Source organism: Notamacropus eugenii, chromosome 1, assembly GCF_028372415.1.
Source record: "Notamacropus eugenii isolate mMacEug1 chromosome 1, mMacEug1.pri_v2, whole genome shotgun sequence".
Taxonomy (NCBI): Eukaryota; Metazoa; Chordata; class Mammalia; order Diprotodontia; family Macropodidae; genus Notamacropus; species Notamacropus eugenii.
In genome coordinates, this window is record NC_092872.1 from 246675884 (window position 1) to 246701589 (window position 25706).

At 35.7% G+C, this 25706-nt stretch overlaps 1 protein-coding gene across 1 annotated transcript; it reads right to left on the bottom strand.

Annotated features, from left to right (window-relative positions):
• Window positions 1-11935: 11935 nt before the first annotated feature.
• On the bottom strand, window positions 11936-12859 carry LOC140524824 (olfactory receptor 13A1-like). The gene has a single exon (XM_072639630.1). It carries the CDS (start codon window positions 12857-12859, stop codon window positions 11936-11938), a length of 924 nt encoding a protein of 307 aa, XP_072495731.1.
• Between the last annotated feature and the right edge of the window lie 12847 nt (window positions 12860-25706).

The window sequence follows — 25706 nt, forward strand, 5'->3', positions numbered from 1 at the left end:
GGCTCCTTGATGTTGGATCTAGCAATCAGTTTTAGCCCTTCTGTAGCTAATAACCCCAAGAATTCAGATGAATCGCCGTCCCAGCCTGTCCAGGAGCAGGGACCATAGGCATCTACTACTATGCCCAGCCTACATATTTTATTTTATGCACTTAAAGGCATTATTTAGAAGAATCCATGGACTCCATTATACTGCCAAAGGAGGCCATCTCACACACACACACACACACACATACACACACACACACGAAGAATCTCTGCACTAGGGCAAAAAAGAGAGTATATGGGATGAAGATATTTTCGCTATGGAGGACAGAATGAATAAGCCTAACTCTAGCAAGATATAGTATGAAATTAATGGTATAACATAGGGATTAACCAATAAATTAATAAGCATTAATTAAGCATTTATTATGTTCTGGGCACTGTAGTAAACATTGAGGACACAAAAAGGCAAAAGACAGTCCTTGGGTGCCAGGAATATAATAATTAATAACGTCTTTAGTGTGTAGAGTGTGCAAAGGGTCATGTTATGAAATCACAGTATAAAGGTTTATTAGAGCAAAATCACAACTTATTAATCTAAACAAATAATTCACAATTTATTAAATCCATTTTATCTTTAAACTGGATACTTTTAAATACATGGCAATAGTTTGTCTCATGTATTTTTAATAAATCTAATGTGATTTAATCCAACAAACATTTATTAAGCACTCACTATGCAATGCACTGAAGCTATAAAGCTAAAATATAAAACAGTTCCTGCCCTCAGGGAGATTATCTTCTGCTTAGGGGACACTATATACATATACTGATCAATTACCTAAACCAAAACGATGAAAATGAGTATAATGTTATCTTAAATTTCAATGTTTCAATATTTAGTTTCTAAAATAATCTATATCCTTAGCAGACTTGATTGATGGTAAATTCATATTTTAAAATATTTCTTCCATTGATATTTGGATAATGAATCTGACATCTCATTACAACCATGCGTCTGTCATCTGAGGATTAGCTTAGCTAATGGTGAAGCTCATTACCAGAATTCATTAAGTATGGCAATGAAACTTTAAGGGACTGTGATTGACTGCTAGGTATCCTAGTAGATTGATTACTGAACCTTTGGTCAGGAAGACCTGAATACAAATGTGATCTTAAAAGCTTAATAGATGTGTGCCCCTGAATGAGTAACTTAACCTCTATCTCAATTTCCTTACCTGTAAATTGGAATAATAATAGTACCTCTCTCCTAGGGTTGTTGTGATTAAATTATAAGCTGGAGCTCAGACTGAATAACTTATTTGCCTAGGATCAAGTAGCTAATGTGTAGAGTTAGGTTTTCTGAATGACTTTGCAGCACTACTCATTGTCTCTTTACATAAATACTCGCTCTTCAATGCAATGATTTTTATTCTAAAATAGTTTCTGGCTCAAATTGCAATTCTGGGTGGTGCTGTGTACAGAACATTAGACACAGAGTTGGGAACGCTCAGTTCAAATTTGCCCACAGATACTTGCTGGCTGTGTAACCCTGTGCAAGTCACTAAAACTCTGCCTCAGTTTTCTTATGTGCAATAGGGGAAAAATAAGAAATCTGTCTCTCAGTTCTATTATGAGTATAAAACACTTCGCAATTAAACCACTATATAAATTTCATTATTATTATTTCATTTACATCCTAAGCAAGAGGAATTCAGATCACAAAACCTAAATGACCATACCTCCTTCAGGGGATGGAACTTCTTAAGTCCACAGAGAATTTTTCTTTGGCATATCTTTAGTCTCTGCAGTTATTAAGTTCGTCAGATGTATGATTGGAAAACCTTTTCATAATCTGGCTTTTACTGTCTGGAAAAATGCAGAAGTGGATAGTCATTATTACATATAGGGAATAACCACTGAGCAGTAGAGCTTAACTTATCAAAGCCTTCCATATTACAGGATGGGAAATTCAACAAATAAGTGACTTGTTCAATGGCACACAGCTTGTTTATTGCAGAGCCACCAGAAGAACCCAATCTGACTCCCAGTCTACTGTCCCTCACTCTCCCTGCCCCAATTACATTTGACAGCTAATATTCATCATGACTGAAGATAGCTTGATTGTAATGATTCTGGTTTTCAGTATCGCACCAAATGAAAGTGCAACTTTGAGAGTACAGAGTGTAAGTAGATAACTACTAGTGTCTTCCCTCTGAGATTTCTTTACATTTACATGTTATCCATACTGTATATCTATAGCTTTATTCACATTGTCTCCCTCTTTAGGATATGAGCCCCTGGAGAGACTGTTTTTTGCCTTTCCTTTTACCCCCAGTATTTAGCACCATGCATCATACATAATAAGTACTTATTAAATATTTGTTGACTGAATGAATTACTAGAAAAATTTTAAAAAATCTTATATTAGAGTTGATTGAGATGTCTTGTGGTATTTATCTTCTAATTTAGCTTGACTAATAGTTTTTAATTTTCCTTTACATTTTTCTCTTCTCCACCAAGCAAAAGTAACCTTTGACTTTCCCCACTACACTTTTGTCCACTGTGTAGTAACAAAACCATTTGGAATAAATTGGTTTGGGCTTCATTCTCTGTACCAGCTGAATAATACTATCATTCATTAAATCCATCATTCCTTGTCTATGAAGCCCTTGGAGTAGCTAAGTGGTATAATGACCTGTGGTCAAGAAGACAAATCTTTCAGAGTTCAAATCTGACCTTGCTAGCTGTGTGGCCCTGGTCAAGTCACTTAACCCTTTTTCCTCAATTTCCTCATCTCTAAAATGAGCTGGAGAAGGCAATGGCAAACCATTCTAGTATCTCTACCAAGAAAATCCTAACTGGCATCATGAAGTCAGACACAACTGAAATGATTGAACAAAATGGAGCCCTAGCTCCCAAGTTCCTTTACTTTACCTCTATTCTCCTTCAGGATAGGCAGAAGTGGGGCTGATGGATGGGCCAGGGAACCTTTAATGAGCAAAACAGGCCAAGGGAAAACATTCTCACAATGGCTATTTTCAGAAGTGCTGCTTTTCTCCTTGGGCAGTGTTGAATTTCTGCCAAGTCAAGGGCTTTCTTCTGACTGAAGTACAGACAAGAGGACAAAAATACACAAATCATTTTTCAGACAGTCAGAATCTAATATGGCTTTGATCCTTTGCTTAGTTTTTCTTTTCTGTTTTGCATTTGATTTTATTCCCAACAATGCCTGATCTTTTCATTGATAAAGGTCAGATCTCAGGATTTTTGCTCCAGGATAGTCTTGGCTTTTGAATTTCCAGGCTGGCACTAACAAATTCAAGATGTTTTCGGAGATTTGGCAGAAATGACTGGCTTTGCTTCTTCAAACCCTGACTGCCTTCCTGACCTGCCTGCTTAGGGCAATGCTCTATGAATCTCTTGCATGGGACTGAAATGAGGAAGAGACCTTATGCACCATGTATTTACCATGAGACTCTTTTTGCCTCAGCTAGACTGTTACAGTATTGACCCAAACCATCACATTACAATCTCTGATCTCATTTCCCATGTATCTACAATTAGGGCCTTACCCCATTGTTTCTAAAGATGATGATTTTTCCACTTTGAAGATCAACAGCATTTTTTGATATGTTACCCATTTGATTATTTATAATGACAAAGCAGAAAATACCCATAGGAAACCCCAGGTACACTCTTAACTAATTAGAATGAGTTAAAACAAAGTATGGTCAGTGAGGAATTATTTTAAAGCAGTTAATTGGTCACTTTTGGACATCTGCCAAGACTATATTTATCCTTTTATTATGTTTTAATTTCCTCTCCAAGTCCAAAATGATCCCCAACAAGATCTTAATGAAATGAAATAGGTGTGGTTTCCTGGGAATATTTAAAGGTGCTAATGTAATGTGTCACTTGTATGAAGTTCACAGTCCAGAAATAAGATTTCCAACATAGCATTTGTTACACTATAAATAAATATTTCCAATTTCTCTACTTGGTGGAAAGTTAAAATATTATTACTTCAAGAAGCTGGTATTTATACAGTTTTAACATTATACAAAAATACTTCATACTATATAAATTTGACTTTTCCCAATTTTATATAAAAACTATTTTTACATTTGTTTCTTAAAGTTTCATATTTAAAATTCTCCTTCATTTTCCCTTCCCCCCATAGTGAAGGCAAGCAACTTGATATAGGTAATATGTGCAGTTTTGTAAAACATATTTCCATATTAATCATGTTTTGAAAGAAGACAGACTAAAAAAAATTAAAAGCAAAACAAGTTTGTTTTTTTTTAAAGTATGCTTTGGTATACACACTCCATCAGTTTTCTCTGCAGATGTGTGGCAGTCCTTTGGAATTATCTTAGCTCATTGTATTGCTTAGTGTAGCTAAGTCATTGACAATTGATCTTCATACACTATTGCTATTACTGTATGGAGTGTTCTCCTGGCTCTGTTCATTTCACTTTCCACCAGTTCATTTAAGTCTTCCAGGTTTTCCTGAAAACATCTTGCTTACATTTCTTATAGAAAAATAGTATTCCATCACAATCATATCTTGTTCAGCCATTCCTCAATTAATGGGCATTCCCTCAATTTTAAAATACTTTGCCATCACAAAAAGAGCTGTACATATAGGTCTTTTTCTTTGATCTCTTTGGGATACAGACTTAATAATGGTATTACTGACTGAAGTTTTATAGCCTGTTTTATCCCCAGATATCTTGGGAATGTTTCCAATTTTCTCAAGAATCTACCATTCTTGAGAACTTCATCAGTAGTGCATTAGTGTCCCCATTTTTCCATATCCTTTGCAACATCTGTCGTTTTCCTTTTCTGTCATGTTGGCAAATCTGATGATGTGAATTGGTACTTTAGGGTTGTTCTAGTCTACATTTCTCTAATCAATAGTGATTTAGAACATTTTTAATAAGGCTATAGTTAGTTATTGTTTCTTCATCTGACAACTTCCTGTTCAAATCATTTGACCATTTGTCAATTAGGGAATGATGTTCTCTCTTTCTCTCTGTCTCTGTCTTTGTGGGTCTCTCTGTCTCTGTGTGTCTCTCTCTGTCTCTGTCTCTCTCTCTCTTTTCACTCTGTCCATCTTCAAAAGTATTCTGCTTCTGACCACCGCCTCCCCCAATCCACCCACACTTCTATCAAACATCATACTTTTGTCACCCCACCACATCCCTGTTGGATGAGGTAAATTTCTACATCCACTCAAGTGATATATTTTATTATATATTTTATTCCTTTATAATATATTTTATTCTTTCTTTGATCCAATTTTGATGAGAGTAAGGTGCAAGCATTACCTCTCACCCCTATCTTCCCCTCCACTATAAAATTCTTTTGTGCCTCTTTTGTGTGAGATAATTCACTCCCATTTTACTTCTCCTTTCCCCCTTCTCCCAAGGTATCCCTCTTTCTCAACCCCTTAATTTAATTTTTTTGAGGATATCATCCCACAGTGTTTGACTCACATCCAGGCCCTCTATGTATAGTACTTCAGCATATCCTAGTAATGCTAAAGTTCTTAGAAGGTACAAGTATCATCTTCCCATGTAGGACATAAATAGCTTTTTGAATCCCTTATAATTTCTTTTTCCTTTTAATGCTTCTCTTGAGTCTTGAATTTGAAAGTCAGTTTTCTTATTCAGCTCTGGTCTTTTCATCAGGAATATTTGGGTCCTCTGTTTCATTAAATACCCATTTTTTCCATGAAGAATAATGCTCAGTTTTGCTGGGTAAGTCATTCTTGGATTTAAATGCAGCTCCTTTGCCCTCTGGAATATCATATTCTAAGCTCTCCAGTCTTTTAATGTAGAAATAGCTTCTGTTATCCTGACTGTGGCTGTATGATACTTGAATTGTATCTTTCTGCATGCTTGCAATATTTTCTCCTTGACTAGGAACCCTGGAATTTGGCTAAAATATTCCTAGACTCTTTTTTTTTTTTATCATGGCTTTCAGATAATCCAATAATTCTTAATTACTTTTCCTGGATCTATTTTCCAAGTCAGTTGTTCTTTTTTCTGATAAGATATTTCAAAGTTTACTTCTATTTTTCATTCTTTACATTTTGTTTTATTATTTCTTGATATTTCATGGACTCATTAGCTTCCACTTGCCCAATTCCAATTTTTAGGTATTATTTTCTTCAGTTAGCTTTGGTGCCTTCTCCATTTGACTAATTCTACTTTTTGAGGAATTATTTTATTCAATGAACTTTTGACCATCTTTTTCCACATGAAAAATCCAGCTTTTAAAACAGTTCTTCTCTTCATCGGATTTTTGTGCTTTTTTTACCATTTGGCCTATTCTGTTTTTTAAGTTGTTTTCCCTTCACTATTTTTTTGTGCCTGTTACCAAGCTTTTGACTCTCTTTTCATGATTTTTTGCATCTCTATCATTTTTTTGGTGAATTTTGCTCCCACCTCTCTTAATTGATTTTTACAGTTCTTTTCTGAGCTCTTCCAAGAATATTTTTTGGGAAGTGGAGAAAAGTTTACATTTTTTGTTTATCTGTGGCTGTTTTAACATTGTTTTCTTCTTCTGAGTCTGTGTTTTTACCTCCTTATCACCATGCTAACTTTCTGTGTTCAGGTTTTGCTTTGTTTTGGTTGTTTGGTCATTTTTGCAGCTTATTTTTTGACTTATAACTTTTAACTTAATGCTAACATTGACTTCTCCTAGGGTAAAGGAGCACTCTCCCAAGCTTCAAGTTTTTTTTATGTGCATGTGCAGCTACTTTTCAGAGCTAGTTCTCCAAGTGCGTAAGTTTTCAATTCTTTCAAGGTGGTATTATCGAAAGAGATGTGTGGTTGGTTATTATTCTCCTGGCCTGTCCTCTTAGCTGTGAATGACCTCAGACACTCTTTTCTCTCCTGGAATTGAGACCAAGGCCCTCACTTTTATAAGTGTCTCTTCTTACCCTGGAACTGTGACCTAGAACTGTGTATCGGAAATGTAACAGAGTCCACTAAATTCTAGCAAACAGTCTTATGAAATCTCCCTCTGACCAGGTGTACCATATATTTATTCTGAAAGCTACTGCTATGAAGATATCTGTCTCTAAAGCCTGTTGCAAGCTTGCTGGGGTGCAGCCTGCTCTGCTGCAGCCTACACTGAATTGTGCTCCATTCTCAGCTTGGTGTGACAGACCTTTCCTGTTGACTTTTTAAGTTGTCTTGGGATGAAAATTTCTTCACCCCATCCTTTAGTGAGTTATGTTGCTACAGAATTCATTCTGTAACATTATTTAAAGTTGTTTGAATGGAATTTGAGAGAGCTCAGCTGCCTTCACTCCACTCTCTTGGCACTGACTTCCCCTTTTTCATATTTTATTGTTCTTAATCTTCATAACTCTCTTCTGAAGTGGATAGTGCTATTATTAGCCCAGTACTACTTGGGTCTTTCCAACTTACCCTCCCCATGTTACACAAAAATCCACCAGAAAATGCTACTTTTGATTGGAGGTACTTTGTAGATGTGTATCTACTCAAAAAGATAGTTTATGAGCCTCCACAAATGTGCTTATCTATACTAGTCATTCAGAAGACACCCTTTCATCAATGATAAAGAATTTATTGAAATAATTTAGTAACAAAAGTAGGAATAAAGCATTTTCAATATAAACCTGGGGCACATTGTCTTACAAACACATACACCATAATTGGGAAATATGTTCATATAGGAAACATGAAGCAACCAGTCACTCACTTAGGTAACATGCGTAGCTTTTGCTTATATGTGTGGCACACATATAGTGACACACCTACGTGGAACACATTGTGGCCAGGGCACATATGTCTTGACATACCTTGCCAAGGTAATGGACTACAAAACTTATTGTCTAATAACCAATAAATCAAATCTATTTATAATGAAATACAGTGTATTATATCTGAGAAAGATAATTTCTAATTATCCTGATATTGTTAATTCTCCTCAATCCTGCAAAAAGTACAACTATTTACTTCTCTCTCAGTATAGCACTCAAAATTTCTTCTAAAGAATTCTCTTCATAATATTTCTTCACAAGATTAGAATTAAATTCAGTCTCCCAGGAGAGAAGTATTCTTAGTTCTTATTCTCTATAATTAATTCAATCTCTTTAAACATTTACTTCATGTGGGTATATCAGACTTTGTATAGAAAAAACAATGATTCTCGAACAAAAGGAAACCTTTTATAGTACATAACTCATGTTTTCTGCTTAGGTATGATCAGGCAGGTTTTCTGTTGAATATTTCCTCTACACTCAATTCAAGATACTGGTGAATATGAGTTCCAGTTCAGTTATGTGATTTGATTTCCCTGAGAAGGAAATCAAGGAGGTCATCTTTGTGACCTCAGAGGACAGACAAAGGATCAATGACTGGAAGTTACCAAAAGATAAATTTAGGCTTGATATATCAAAGGGGAAAAAAACTTCAGTTGGAACTATGAAAAATTACATTGGGATATTTGACAAGGTTAAAAAAAGACAGTACCTCTTTGCTACCCCATTTCATCTTCTGTACCATGATGCACATCCTGGTGAGAGAGATGTTATACTGGATGACAGAAAAGATAGGGAATGCTGCCAAGGTGGCATACGGTGGGAACTTAATCTGCCTTGATATTGCTTTGGTAGTTATAGAGAGGGAGGATATGAACCACAAACAAAATTAAAAAAAAAATAAAGAATGAATGTGAAGTTAGTAGCTAACAACGAGAATCAAAAAGGAAGAGGGGTAAAACATATTTTAATGAACCTCAACAGAACTTCAATAGAAGAAAAGTCGTTAAGAATCATGGTGTCATATGGTCTGAAAAAGAAATTGGGGAGCAGAGACTAGGTGTGTTCTTCTGTAGTGGAAAAAATTGTTGAATATCTATGCTCTAGCTCTGTTGCTTAATAGATTTTTGACTTTGGCCATCAGTTATTTCACTATTATCTTCAAAATTAGTAGATGGAATATGTGACCTTCAGTATCCCTTCCAGGACTAAAGATATAACCTCATGTTCCTCTTGACTCCATCAGTTTAGAGGAATGGGAAGTGACTACTTGTGTAATGGGTTGAAAAAGATGTAGAGTCCTTAGTAACAGAGCTACATTTCTGTCAAGGTGGAATATGGAGGGATTATTATTTTTTTTTTAAAGCCAAAGAAAACAGTTTATTAAAGATTCATCAAATTAGGTTGCCTCTTAAGGAGCCTAAGCATTTGTAACGCTTGTATTCACAAGCAGGCCAGATAGAATCCCAGCTAGACAGAGTCTGAGCTGGATTGAATCTGAGCTCCCGCATGCGGGCAAGATGGAACTTAAATACAGAAAAGAGTATCGGAGGGATCGGGGGGGGGGGGGGGCGTGGGGTGGTCTGGTAGTCCAGGGTGATGGGAGGAGGGGTTTAGGAAGGGTCTTGAGGAGAAGTCCAAGGAGGGAATCCAAGGAGGGTCAAAGGCTGGAAACAGCTGGAGGCTATCAGGAGATATCAGACAATGGAGGGTGTGGGTGGGAAGCAGGTGGGGCAATCCAGAGATCTTGATAGGGGCAGTATGGGAATGAATACAGATCTTGATGAGCTTCCAGAGACTGCCTGAACAAATGGGAAGATTAGATTTGAGTAAGAAAGGCCAGATTAAGTGGGAAGATTCAAGGGGAGCTCAAGGAGGCTCTCAGAGTCTGAACCTCATCTCCCCCCTCAAAAAGATTGAACCCAAATTCTTTTGGAGTAAAGGGTGAAGGTCTCAGCTTCTGAAACTTCTTCCTGCTGGCAAGGGGCACAGAGCTGTCCCTGCCTTGATGGGTCCTGTTCAAGGGGTCAGACTTCAGAACCTGGGTAGTGCCAGGTCCAGTGTGCTGGAGCCCTTTATTCAGATGGAGGTTGGTATGCAGCATGAGCTGTCATCTGGAAGTTGATGGCTTGCACTCTAGAAAAGACAAACCTGGCAAGGAGGTTAGGCAAACACACACTAAGCAGGTACAAAAGGAGTATAAAGAAAAGACAATTTCCCTGGCATAAAAGATAATTTCTCTGGAGAGAATTAAAGATGACTGTGGCAAGGTCAAAACATAGAAGGGCATGTTTGATAGGGGAGTTTTTTTCTGTCAGATATCCCCTTTCTTTCCAGATTGATCCATGGGTATGTAGAACAAGGAAAACATATTTTGAGTAAATAAAAACATCAACTGGCCTGGGATCAGGTTCTAAGGAATGGGTTAAGATTCCCAGAGACTGTCTTCTCCTTTCATCAACATATAGAATGAAAGGTTTTCCCAGGTTGGGTATATGGAGGGATTATTGGCTGAAAAGTTTGAGGATAAAGATAATAGTTCACTATACGCATAATAGGCAAGGTTATGGCTTAGTCAATGTTTGTAATTTAACTGGGTAGGAGTAGGTTTGAAAAGACTAGGGTGGAGAGGAGTTTTACCATTCCGTTTGCACTATATGCAAAAATAGTTGATTACTACTCCTGGGGAGCTGACATAATAGGAGATACTTTGCCATAGTGTGTTCTATCTCTAGACCCAAAAGATTCAGTTATGTCTCCTCTGAGTTTAAGTTGTAATTTAGAAGCTTAATCATTTGGATTCTGTGACTACAAGGTCACTGACTCCTTGATAGAAAGTTTTCTGGGAATGAAATGAAGACACAGGGAAATGATGCTGAACAGATTACCGAGTTCTAGATAGTTTTTTCCCTAAGTAGGCTTTCGCTCCTTATTTAAAGCAATAAGCCATGTGTCTCTGCGATTATGATTTTTGGACTATGGTAGTTTGGAAAATGGGTGAAAGACTGTTGAATGGAGGTCTGATTTACTTAAAGTTTCATTTTCAACATTGTCCTTAAATAAAAGAATACATCATAACTCCTTAGAGAACAAGAAACTCCTCCTCAATACTTTGAATAGTGCCTAACATATAGTAGGAAATGTAAATATTGTTTGACTGATTTACTGACTTACCGAAGGTCCTAGATCTTCCCTTTCTACAACGATTCTCTAAAGATTCAATGGTCCTTGAATCTTTTATTTTCATCATATTTTTCCACCTTCGGTATTTTAACATGGTTTGTGATTTCCCCTTTGTCTCTTCAGATTCTTTATCCTTACTTTATTTTCTCTCTGAAGCACTTATTCCTTTGTTTCAAGCAAATCTAATCTTTGGAGATTAGTCACTCCCAATTTCCTGAAACTTAGTGTTGTCTTTCCAGGCTCCAATCTGCTACAAGTTTCTCCTTTCACTCCTTATCTGTTCTATCCCAGAATTCAATTTATATTTGTGCATATTTCTTTTTTTGGTCAGGAAGTGGGAGACAGACTTATCTATGTAAGGACTTGCATAGGAATATCAGCTTTCATATTAGTCCCTTCATCTCTGTTCAATTCAATACAATTCCATAAAGCACCTTTAAACTGCTACACTCTATGCAAGGGACTAGGTATAGAAAGACAAGAATGAAGGTGGTCTACCTTCAAGGAGTTCATATTTACCAAACAAGAAGAACTTTATACTTATTTCATTTTTTTTACTCTTTTGTTGAATTTTTCAAGTAATAAATTTATTTGCTCTTCCTCTAACCCACCCCTATTTAAAGGAAACAAAGCAAAATATTTGTAGAAAATATTCCTAACCAAACAAAATCAATTCCTTCATTGTTCCTTCCTAAAACTGTAGGTCTTGTTTTGTATCTTGACTCCATCATCTCTTTTTACAGAATGTAGGTAGCATAGTTCCTTTATTAATCTTTTGGAATTATAGTTGGTCATGGCCTCCATTAAAATTCTTAAATCAATTACAGACTTTTGTCTCTGAAATGTTTTTATTATCTAAAGTATCCTCCTGGTTCTGCTTATTCCACTCTGCATTAGTTGATACAAGCCTTCCAATGTTTCTCTAAAACCATCCCTTTTCTCATTTCTTACAGCTTCATTTAATTTTTTAAAAAAGGAGGATTTTTCTGAGGGCCTGTTTCACCTCCTTGTTTCTCAGAGTATAGATCAGAGGATTCAAGGTGGGGCTCAACATCGTGTATAGCACACCAGCCAGTTTACTCTTTTCTGGGTTGTAGCTTGAGACTGGGCTTATGTAGGCATAGAACACAGCGGTATAATACATGGACACCACTATAAGATGGGAAGAGCAGGTAGAGAACGCTTTCTTCTTTCCTTCTGATGTTCTTATTTTCAGAATGCTAGAGATAATTAAAGAGTAGGACACCAATGTTAGCACAAAGTTCAATATTCCATAGAAGGCATCTGCTAGGACAATCATGATTGTGTTCACATATGTAGGACTGCAAGAGAGAAGCAAAAGGGGGGGAACCTCACAAAAGAAATGAGTAACAATTTTGGGTCCACAGAAAGACAAGCGAGTCATCAGACCTGTGTGTATTGCAGTATTGATGGCACAGAGGCCCCACACTCCAGATGCTAATGCACTACAGAGTGTCTTGCTCATCATGGTGCCATAATGTAGAGGATAGCAGATGGCCACATAGCGGTCATAAGCCATGACAGTGAGCAGAAGCAACTCAGATGATGCAGACCAAGTGAGAAAGTAGAGCTGGGCCATGCAGCCCCCATAGGAGATGGTGTTCTCCTCTGAGAGCAGCCCCACCAGCACTTTGGGAAGAATGGAAGAGGTGCAGATGATATCCATTGTAGCCAAGTTAAATAGGAAAAAGTACATGGGGCTATGGAGGCTTGAGTTGGATATGATGGCTATGATGATCAGGACATTGCCAGTGAGGGCCACCGTATACAAGAATAGGAAACAGATGAATAAGGGAATCCAAAGTTCAGGGTGTTCAGAGAATCCCTGGAGGATGAACTGAACTATCTGTGTCTCATTGATCATAGCCATCTGTGTGAGAGAATTTTCTGAATGAGGCAGGAGATCCTTCAACTCTGGGTAGCTTCATGAGCTATGTAATAAATGATAATAATAATTAATAATGACAAACATAGTGATAATGATGAAGACAATAAAGAACTGACATTTATGGACTACTTATTATGTTGATCATCTCATTTGATCCTCATAACAGCCTTGGGAAATAGTTGTTATTACTCTCCCTATTTCACATATGAGGAAACTCAGACAAGCAGAGGTTAAGTTACTTGACCAGGGTAACATACCTAGTAAGTGTCTGAACCTGGATATGAACTCAGATATTCACGAATCCAGGTCTTGCATTCTCTCTGAACTACAAATATTTGGTATTTGATCTGGAAAAGGAAATTAAAGATGTTGACTTAGGATAAATGCAGTTTTTCTTTTATATGTATCATTGTTTTAGGAACTCTATAAAACTGACATATTCTCAGAAACTATAGTTGTGCTTACCTCCCTATAGAGCACCTCTAACTTCATGTGATGCTTAATTTTATCATGATTTTCAGACATGCTAAATGTCACTGATATCTCTTGAAAGACTACATGGTGAAATACTAGGCTTAGATATGGGAAGACCTACCCCTACCCCACTTCAGATACATCTTTGTGGGCTAGAATTAGTTACTTAATTTCTTTGAGTCTGAGTCTTCACATCTGTAAAATGGGGATAATATTAAGACTTACTTTACAGGGTTAGTATAAAGATAAAATGAAAAGGACTTTGCAAGTCAAAATATTCTATAAATGTGAACTATTATTATAATATCAAAATTCTCAACAATTCTAACATTCTTGAGCTTCTTTTGCATTCTCTTTTTAATTTTTTAAATTTAATCACCAATATAATTTCCTTTTTTTCATAGCTACTGTGTCACTAAAATAGAGATTGAAGGAGAGTTTATCCAGTAATATTTTTGTAGCATTGTTAAACCCTGACAATAATCACTAACATGTACCTACCTTCTCGTTTTCTTCTCTCCACTCAAGTGGTCTTCTGTTTGGGAGAATTATAATTCTATAACTCTGAAGAGTAGTTGCAGATCTGGGGAAAATTATTAACTTCTTTCATTTAATTTTTTGGGAATGGCTTTTAATTACAAAAAAAGAGTCTTTGAGTTCTCTATTCAATACAAAATTTAATTTGCATCCACTTTGAGCAAAATATCATGCATGGGAGATACAAAGGCAAAATGAGATATAGTCACTGACTTCATGAAATCTATGACATAATGAGGAAAGTGGCACTTCAATAATTGTTTTATTTGTGAAGATCCATAAATGCTTATGCTGATTTTTCTTCTTTGTAATGAGAGTAAGTACTTGCTCTTCTGATAGCCACGTGCATCTTGAAGAAAATTATTCAAAATTTTAAAAAAATCTTATATTTTTTCTGAATTAAGGGAGAAATTACATAAGACTAAATAGAGCACATTTTCACTTTTGTCTTTAAAAAAACCACCTTGCTTATAGTAAATTTCACTGTAATTTAAATAGCCATATGTAAGAGGAAAGAAAAAACGTTCATTTCTATAAGAAAAAATAGTTTAAGCTACACTTTTGATATTTTCATTTGATCCTCTAATGACATTTTGTCTATTTGGATTTACCAATACTGTCCCTCTCATTCCTTTTACTTCTTATATATGCATGACAAATAACATCAGCACAAAACTAAAGTAAAATCCATTCTTAGTAATAGGCTGACATTCATAAAAAGCTTTAAAGTCCATAAAGGGATTTACATAAATTATCTCATTCAAATCTCACAAGTTGGGTGCCACATATTAGTATATATTTTTCTTATTCCTTATTTCCAGACAAGACAGTTGCAGTACAAAGAGAGATGAACCTGCCTGTGGTCAAACAGCAAGTAAAGGTTGAAATTGAGATTGAAGTCCTCTTTTAATTTCTATACAAATCTAAAGTCCAAGAAAACCAAGGAAAGAGGGGACCAAAACTACTAAATTACTTTAATCAGTCAATCAAGCATTTATTAAGCACCTGCTGTGTGCCAGGTACTTTCCTAAATGGTGGTGATACACATACAAAGAATGAAATAATTCCTACTTTCAAGAAATTTAGAAGTCTGAGGCTGTGATTATGTAAACAGTCATTTCATCAGTTTGACCAAATTTGATTCGTTTGATGAATTTTCTTCCAAGTATTGATTTTATTGAATTTATTTTATTTAGTAAAATACTGAAGTTGTGAATAAACAATGAATCTTAGACACTTGAGAAGTTTTTTTAGGCAAAGGACTTTCTAATCAGTATTTACTTTGATGGCAACCTCAAGCCGATTAAGAATATTCAATCATTGTATAGGCATATCACAGCTCTACAACTTTCAAGATGTTATGGTCCTACTTAAAAACCTTCAGTGCTTCCCCTCTGCCTTAAGGAGAAAATAAATCTCTTTATTTAGCTAATGTTTAAGATGTTTAACAATTGGGCTGTCATCACCTTTCCGAACTTATTTCATAATATTTTTCAGTCTCACTCCATTACTAGAAGGCTTTCCCTAAAGCTCCCTGACCTGCAGTCAGGAATGTTGTGCATAAGATTTTTAAATCAGATGCTTCTCAACTACCAGCCTACTAAGTGGTACAATGGGTAGAGTCCCAGGCCTGGAGACAGGAAGACTCATCTTTGTGAGTTCAAATCTGAACTCATACACTTACTAGCTGTGTGACCCTGGGCAAGTCACTTACCCCTGTTTGCCTCAGTTCCTCATCTATAAAATAAGCTGGAGAAAGAAATGGCGAATCGTTCCAGTATATTTGTCAAGAAAACCCCAAATAGGGTCTTGAAGAATCACTCATGACTGAACAGCAACAACAACAAAAAGCCAACTATTAATCAACCAACAAACATTTATCAAATGCCTACCATGTGCCAAACACCATGCTGGGTGTTCTGAGGTAGCTTCAGGGATCTGTCCCAGTTCTTAGATCTGTGATTTGAAAAAAATCAGCTTCTAAACAAAGTGAAGGTTCTAAAACAACAAATGAAAAGGATGGATATTTAAAAGTATAGATAATTAAGATTACTATCAGAGAAGGTTTGAATATCAATACTGAGGAGACCATAGAGTCTCTGGATTAAAAGTAAGTCACCCAACTCTGTCCCTTTATCAATTGTCCTTTACAACTATGATCAAAAACTATTTCCATGCAACCACTGACTTGCTCAATGTCACACTGATATCAAGTGTCAGAGGCAGGATATGAACCCCGGTCCTCTGATTCCAAAACCAGTATCCATTTTACTGAATAAAAGAATTTTAAAAAATTATCCAAATAGAAAACTAGAAATGTAAAGACACTCTTTAAGAAGAAATTAAATAAGCCACTAATATAATTTCATAAAGGCAGAAAGAGTCAAGGGATTGAAAATTGAATGTAAAAATATTCAAAGAACAGATAAACGGTGTAGTATACAAAATATTTCCGATAAAGACAGACTAAAAGAAAAGCCCTCCTCAATTGATAAATGGTCAAAGGATATGAACAGGCAATTTTCAGAGGAAGAAATTAAAGGTATCTATAATCATATGAAAAAGTGCTCTAAATCACTTTTGATTAAAGAGATGCAAATCAAAACAACTCTGAGGTACCATATCACACCTATTAGATTGGCAAACATGACAGAACAGGAAAATGATAAATGTTGGAGAGGATGTGGGAGAATTGGAACACTAATTCATTGTTGGTGGAGCTGTGAGCTCATCCAGCCATTCTGGAGAACGATTTGGAACTATGCCCAAAGGGCTACAAAAATGTACATACTCTTTGACTCAGCAATATCGCTTCTATGACTGTATCCCCAAGAGATCATAAAAATGAGAAAGTGTCCCACACGTACAAAAATATTTATAGCAGCCCTCTTTGTAGTTGCGAAAAACTGGAAATCAAGGGGATGCCCATCAATTGGGGAATGGCTGAATAAATTATGGTATATGAATGAAATGGAATACTATTGCGCCATAAGAAATGATGAACAAGAAGACTACAGAGAGGCCTGGAAAGACTTATATGATCTTGCCAGGCCTAGAGGCCTGTGTGGGCTACCCGAGTCTTCTTACCTCACCTCCGAGGTCTTCGGTTGGCCAAAACCGGATGCTCATATGAGAGAAAGGACGTTCCAGAGTCGAACAAGGGTTGAGCTTTATTTCAGGGTCTAGTTACAAGTGCAGGGGGGGTCTTCCTTAGGAGGAAGAGGGGGAGATTTCCTAAGGAGGCTAGGATCTTAAGGGATTGGAAGTAGAAGTACAAGCGGGGAGAGAGGGGGAGGGGAGAGAGGAAAGAAGAGAAGCGGAGCCTACTGTCCTCTTGGCTCCTCACGTGCTAAGAGAGCTTTCAGGCTTCCTCAATCCTACTTAACCTTCAGCCACACAGTTTGCATCTCAATACCGTGCTGTTAGATAACAATAGTGTGCCCAGATCCGGGACGACCTCGAGGGCAGGGAGACTCCACCCATCACGTATCTCCCGGGGAGAGGCGGAAATACCCGAGCTAGCAGAGCTAGCTCAGTCTGACCTTCTCGAATCCCCGCTGTTCATGGAGGGCCTTGTAAGACTCTAAGATTTAGAAGTCCCACTTTTACCCGCCCGAGACCGTCCACACGGATTTGAACTTCCAATCCCAACATGATCTGATGCTGAGTGAAAGGAGCAGAACCAGGAGAAATTTGTGCACAGCAACCACCACAGAATATCAGAGTTTTTTCTGGTAGACTTGGATCTTCATAGCAATGCAAGGACATAAAAAAAAAAAAAAATTCCCAATGGTCCTAAGGCAAAATGCCTTCCACATTCAGAGAAAGAACTATGGAATTCAATCTCAGAATGTAGCAGATCATTTTTGTGTGTGTGGGTATGTATTATGTTTTGATTTGTTATATGATTTCTCCCATTTATTTTAGTTCGTCTACACAGCATGACTATAGTGAAAATGTATTCAATAGGAATGTATGTGTAGATCCTATATAGAATTGTATGCCATCTTGGGGAGGGAGGGGGGTAGTGGGGGTTAGGTAAGGGGGAAAAATCTAAGTTTTATAGTAGTGATTGTAAAACATTAAAAATTAAAAAATTAAAAAAAAAGAAAAGCCCTCATTATTTCAATGTGACATTATAATTCTGCTCCTATATAAAACAAGGTAATGGGGAAATCACAGGACAAAATCAAATATCTCCCCCACAAATAGACCCAAAATTAAAGGTAATAAAATGTTGTAATTATTCATTGTGAACAACAAGTTTTGTAAGACAGAGTCAGAGTAGTGAAATCAGTATAATTAGTCATACCAAGAAAAACCATAAGACACATACATTTTAACAAAATAGAAATTATCAATTCCCACAAGAAGTCATACTCTTAGAATCTTATTAATAAAAATTAAAACAACTTTGTGATACTACAGTATATGCAAGGAATTGGCAAAGACAATAAAATGATAAAATTCCAAATTGGTAGGTCTATGTATAGACAGATCCTCTATTATCTTTCTGTTGAGCCTCTGAATTCATACAATTTTTTTTTTTTGCAAAGTAACCTGGAAATACTGAACAAGACTCAGAATACTCTTCATGCCCTTTGACTTAGTTTCTATCAGGATCTTATCCTATACATCTAATTAGAAATGGGAGTGGGAGGGAAGGATCATTCTGTACAAAAATAATTCTATGAGCCTTATTCATAGAAGCAAAATAAAAGTGGATGGATAAAGCATGAGACAATTTTGCAAGGTTTAAGATGCTCTATAAAAGCTAGCAGTTCTAGAACTCTTCTATATGTTCAATGAAATGCTGTAAGAAACTGTGATATGTAAATGTATTAAAAATAATTGCACCATGAGAAATAAGAAAATGAAGCACACAAAGAAATATGATAGGGTCTATATGAAATAAAACTTGTTTATTCTCATTTACTTCTGCAAAAAATCTCTCTCCCCCACCCCTTCCCTCCCTCTTCCTTTTGTCTTTCTCTGTCTCTTTTTCTCAGCTGATAGCTGTGAAGATTAAGAATTAAATGGATAAACCATCATAGGCTGATTGGTCTAGTTACCAAATAAACTGATTCAACTAGTTAGGTTGAGAAATAAGAATCTCTTTGAGGTGCTCCAGTTTCCTTTTGCTGTAATCCACCCAAAACATAGTCAAAACATTATTTCCTAACCTAGAAGAAATCAGTAAAGAAGTATTTCTGAGAGTGTAATGAGTACATTACATATATATTCACTGTGGTGGGTCAGTGCAGTGTAAATGGATAGATAGCTGTATTACCATGGGCATATCACTTGAGCCTTAGGGTCTCCATGTAACTCCAAGACTGTAAACAATGGCACAATTAATAACAAAGGACATAGTAGCAAATCTGTATGTGTGGTTGAAGTTTCCACATTGCTGAGTTCCCCACATAAAACATACATATACATATATGTTTTGTTTCTGTTTCTGACTGTCTCACTATCTCGTCTCTCATTGTCCCTTTGACTCTTTCTGCCTCTCTCCATCTTTATCTCTCTCTCTCCTTTCCCTCATCTCATTTTCTCTCCTTCTCGCTCTCTTTCCCTCCCTTCTTCTCTGTCCATATCCCCTCTTTTCTTCCCCCTTTTCTCTCCTCTTATACATATATATATGTATCACATGTGTATTTCATACATATATGTATTTATCTAAACATATATGATATATAAACATATATATGTGCATACGTGTGAATATATTAAATACAATAAAATTGCAATAAAACATTTTTTGTTATGAACTATCCTTCAAAAGGCACATTTTCTTTAAACTCAGCTATGTGAATCTCACTTATATCAGTGATGTAAATCCAAGGAATCTTATCAAAATGAACTTACAAGTGTAGAACAAAAGAAACAATCAATGAACAAATTGACCGGGAGGAGCCTCTATCCGGGGAACAATCAGTTTGAAGGAGAATTACCAATTACCAATTCACATGGAAAGATTCAAATTGCTTTAGATCATCCTGATTAAGAAAGAGATCAAAGAACAGACTCTAACATTCTTTCTCCTCAAAGGATGACAGAAACTTTACTGTCTCTTGACCAACCATTACTTCTTCAGAAAATAACACATATCTTTCTCCCTAGAGATATGAAGGGAATTGGCAGTAGTTCTTGCCAGGCATCAATAGGCTCTTATACTGGTAGTGAAAAAGACATTTTAAATTACAATTTCATTTTTTCTGTTTGAAAGATACTACCGAAATACTAGGAATTTTAAACATATTGATAAATTTTGTTTTGATTCAATTTTTTTTCTAAATCACACTCAATTAACCTTTCACTCTACAATGCGTTATATTTCCCCAACACTGTTAACCAGAATTGGCAAATATAATAGTAAGCAGGATATATTTCAAATTTTACCTTTGCCATTTAATAATGTATAATTACGTTACAAATAGGAATACTGAAGAAATATATAACAAATAGAACTGCTAAAAGAATTCATGGAGAGATGACAAGGCAGAGATAAATTGTATTTTCCTCATTTCTTCAGAACAGTCAATTACTAGCATTTGTTAAATACCTGCTACATGCCAGACACTATGCTAAATGCTTGGAGGAAAGCAAAAGGCCCCTGCTTACAAACCTCACAGTCCAATGGGGAGACAGAGGACAAATAGCTATGTAGGAACAAGATATCAACAGTAGAAATTGTAGGACAGTTTCAGAGGAAGGGCACTTAGATTGAGCAGAACTGGAAAAGACTTTTTGCAGAGGGAAAGGTTTTAGTCGAGACCTGAAACCCTAAGACTGTGGGGAAGCTAGGGAATGGAGATGAGGACAATGAGGGTTTCAGGCATGGGGGTCAGCCAGTGAAAATCCATAAATGCAATAAAATCCATCTTTTCTTATATCATCATTCCAGCTGAAAACCCAGAACTCTAAATTCTCTTGAGTTTTCCTGATTAGGTCTGTTATTTGCATTTAAATAAAGATACTTTGCTTTCCTTTTGATATGGCTCCAAAACCCACTAAAAATATGTGTACATTAGTAAAAGTGGTAGAACTAAATGCTTTCTGATACATAATGTTGATTTATACAATGACAGAAATTGAATGTGCTGAGATGGTTGTGTTTTTCCTTCACATGTACTTCCAATAGGATGAATCTAGACAGGTAACTCACACATACCTCTGAATAAGTATCCTTCATATTTTTGGATTTCTGAGGGCTTTTCTTAGTTAATCATCAAAGTAGATACATCTCTACTTTGAGGAAAGTCCATAAATAGGACATAAAGGAGGCTGTCACCTTATATTTAAACATCCCTCCCTTGAATCTGTGATTCTTCTGTGACAGATTTCTCCACCGTCAGTGAAGACAGTTGGGAAAACTGTCCAATATTTCTTCCTATAAGTGGGCCCTAAAGGAGTAATTAAAGGAAGCTGAATTTGTGTTAGGCCTTATGCCATAAACTTCACTCTCATGAAAGCCTTACATACCAAAAGTTCTTAAATGACCTTTGAGAGTGATGGAGTTATGACTTTGCAGTTTTTGTTTCACCACTGTTAGAGTTGCCTGATAGTGATTCCAGTGTTTCCTAGACAACCTGCAATGAGAAACATTTTATGCTTTCAGAGTTGTTCTTTATTTTTTTCCTATTAAATACATGCTGTATAGAAGAATTAAAATGAATGGAAAAAGCCATAAAATAAAACAAAACAAAACATAATACAAAAGAAAATGGTCTGTTTCTATCTACAATCCAATTCCATAGTTCTTTCTCTGGATGTGGAAGGCGTTTTGCCTTGAGCCCATTGGAAATTTTTTAAGTCCATGCTTTTCAAGGAAGTACTAAGTTTACCAGAAAAATTCCTCATACACTGTGGTTGTCTCCTGGTTTTTCTCCTTTCACTCAGCATCAGTTCATATAAGTCTTTCCAGGCTTCTCTTAAGTCTTCCTGTTCGTTGTTTCTCATAGTATTCCACTGCATTCACATACCACAACTTGTTCAGCCATTCTCCAATTGATGGATATCCCCTTGATTTCCAGTTTCTGACCACCACAAAGAGAGCTACTATGAATATTTTTGTACAGATGAGACCCTTTCCAATTTCTGTGATCTCTTTGGGATAGAGTCCCAGAAGTGATATTGCTGGGTGAAAGGGTATGCACATTGTTGTAGCCCTTTGGACATAGTTCCAAATTGTTCTCCAGAGTGGCTGGATTGGCTCACAGCTCCACCAACAATGAATTAGTGTTCCAACTGTCCCACATCTCCTTCAATATTTATCATCTTCCTGTTTTGTCATGTTAGTCACTCTGATAGGTGTTATGTGATATCTCAGAGTTGTTTTGATTTGTATCTCTCTAATCATGGTGATTTAGAGCATTTTTTTATATGATTATAGATAGCTTTAATTTCTTCCTCTGAAAACTCCCTGTTTGTATCCTTTGACCATTTGTCAATTTGGGAATGACATATTCTTGTACACTTGACTCAGTTCTCTATATATTTTAGAAATGAGGTCTTCAGCACAGACACTAGTTATAAAATTTTTTTCCCAGTTTTCTACTTCCCTCCTAATCTTGGTTGCATTAGGATTGCTTGTGCAAAATCTTTTCAGTTTAATAGAATCAAAATTATCCATTTTGTACTTCATAATGTTCTCTCTCTCTTGTTTGCTCATAAATTTCTCCATTCTCCATAAATCTGACAAATACATTATTCTTTACTCCCCTAATTTGTTTATAGTATCAATCTTTATACCTAGGTCATGTATCCATGTGGACTTTATTCTTGTGTATGGTGTCAGGCTTTGGTCTATGCCTGATTTCTGCCACACTCTTATGCAGTTTTCCCAGCAATTTTTGTCAAACAGCGAGTTCTTAACCCAGAAGCTGGAGTCCTTGAGTTTATCAAACAGTACATTGCTATATTCATTGATTGTGTTTTGAGTACCTAATCTATTCTATTGGTCTGCCACCCTGTTCCTTAGCCAGTACCAAGTGGTTTTAATAATTGCTGCTTTATAAGTACAATTTGAGATCTGGTAGGGCTAGGCCACCTTTTTTTAGCATTTCTTTTCATTAGTTCCCTTGATATTCTGGACCTTTTGTTCCTCCAGATGAATTTTGATATTATTTTTTCTAGCTCTAAAAAATAATTATATGATAGTTTGGTTGGTATGGCACTGAATAAGTAGACCAATTTAGGTAGAATTGTCATTTTTTTTTTTTTTATTATATTGGCTCTGCCTACCCACCAGAAACTGATGTTTTTCCACTTACATAGTTCTGACTTTATTTGTGTGAAAAGTGTTTTGTAATTGTGTTCATATAATCCCTGAGTTTATTCTGGCAGGTAGACTCCCAGATATTTTATAATGTCTACTGTAACTTTAAATGGGATTTCTCTTTCTGTCTCTTACTGTTAGGCTTTGATAATAATATATAGAAATGTAGATGATTTATCTGGGTTTATTTTGTAACCCGCAACTTTGACAAAGTTGTTTCTCATTTCACGTAGTTTTTTACTTTATTCTCTGGGATTCTGTAAGTATATCATCATATCATCTGTAAAGAGTGATAACTTAGTTCCTTCTTTGTCTATTCTAATTCCTTCAATTTCTTTTTCTTCTTTTATTGCTACAGCTATCATTTCTAATACCGTACTGAAAAACAGTGGTGATAATGGACATCCTTGTTTCACTCTTGATCATATTAGAGATGCATCTAGCTTGTCCCCATTGCATATAATGCTTGCTGATGGTTTTAGGTAGATACTCATTATTTTATGGAAAGTTCCATTTATTCCTATGCTTTCCAGTGTTTTCTATAGGAATGAGTGTTGTATTTTGTCAGCAGCTTTTTCTGCATTTATTGAGATAATCATGTGCTTTCTGTTAGTTTTGTTGTTGATATGATCAATAATGCTAATAGTTTTTCTAATATTGAACCAGTCTTGCATTTCTGGTATGAATCTTACCTGGTCATAATGTATTATTCTCACATTGAGTTGTTATATTCTTTTTGCTAATATCTTATTTAAAATTTTTGCATCTATATTCATTAGAGAAATTGGTCTATAATTTTCTTTCTTTGTTTTGGCTCTTCCTGGTTTAGGTATTAGAACAATATTTGTATCATAAAAAGAATTTGGTAGGATTCCTTCTTTGGCAATTTTCCCGAATAATCTGTATAGTGTTGGAATTAACTACTCTTTAAATATTTGATAGAATTCACTTGTAAATCCATCTGGCTCTGGAGATTTTTTCCTAGGTAGTTCATTGATGGCTTGTTCAATGCCTTTTTCTGCGATGGGGTTATTTGAGTACTCAACTTCCTCTTCTGTTAATCTGGGCAATTTATATTTTTTTAAATAATCATCCATCTTATTTAGATTGTCAAATTTATGGGCATACAGTTAGGAAAGTAATATCTAATTATTGTTTTAATTTCCTCCTCATTGGAGGTGAGTTCACCCTTTTCATCTTTGTATTGGTATTTTGGTATTTTTCTTTCTTTTTTTTAAAATCAATTTGACCAAAGGTCTATCAATTTTATTGTTTTTTTTCATAAAACTAACTCAGTATTATTTATTCCTTCAATAGTTTTCTTAATTTCAATTTTATTAATCTCTCCTTTGGTTTTCAGTATTTCTAATTTGGTATTTACTTGGGGATTTTCAATTGGTTCTTTTTCTAGCTTTTTCAGTTACATGCCTAATTTATTGATCTCATCTTTATTTTATGCTTGTAGGCATTCAAAGATACAAAACTTTCCCTAAGAACTGCTCTTGCAGTATCCCATAAGATTTGGTTGTTTGTCTCATTATTGTCATTCTCTTCAATAATATTGTTGATTGTTTCTATAATTTGTTGTTTAATCCACTCATTCTTTAGGATTAGATTGTTTAGTTTCCAATTAATTTTTGGTTTATGTTTCCATGGCCTTTGATTGCATATAATTTTTATTGCATTATACATAAACACAATTTATATGTAAATTGCAAATTCTTACCCCTTATTTTCCTATATAAAAGTTATACTCCAAGCATCCTAATTTACTCATTTCCTTCCCCCAAACCCAATCTGATCATTCACACCTTTATGCCATTACTGTGTGTTGCACACTGTGTCCTTTGAATGGTAACTATTGTGATGTTCCCTTGTGGTTCCTCACCTATCTTCTGAAATTCAAGGACATACTCACAGTGCTACCTCTTCCTGGAACTCTTCCCTGACTATATACTAAAATATAGCCAGAAGTTTATGGACAATTAACAGGATATGGAATTGAATGACCAGAGCAATGTAGACTGGATTGTATTTAGAATATTGTATAGCACTTGCAACGATTCTGATCTCTCTCTGAAAAAAAAAAATTCTAGCCTCAATATTCATTGTGTGATGCCATGCATCTGAAAGTTATGGTCCATTGCCTGAGGAAATCAAAATGGAGAGATGCATGGTTGGAATAATGGGTATGCATACATAAGGTGGAGGGAAAGACATAATCAAAAATAGACATGGCCACCAAAGAAAGTGATTTACTATATTTTGAGATCAAGGAATAACAAGTGAACATTTGTTAAATTAGTCCCCATATAAATATTAATCTACAAAAAGTTCCCTGGCATTTTAATTGACCATAGGCAAGTTTGAGGAACATGGAAAGAAGTTTCATGGTGTGGTCATGTTGTGATCTGCATCCTTGGAAAGAGTACCCATGCTATGACCTGACAGATTCATTGGAATATTAAAAATTCAAATAATGACAAACATTAATCTAGCCTGAAGTCCTAAATCTAAGTTTCTTTTTTGGTATTG

Excerpts from the sequence above, each read along its gene's own strand:
- LOC140524824 (XM_072639630.1), bottom strand. The coding sequence starts at position 12,859 with ATGGCTATGATCAATGAGACACAGATAGTTCAGTTCATCCTCCAGGGA.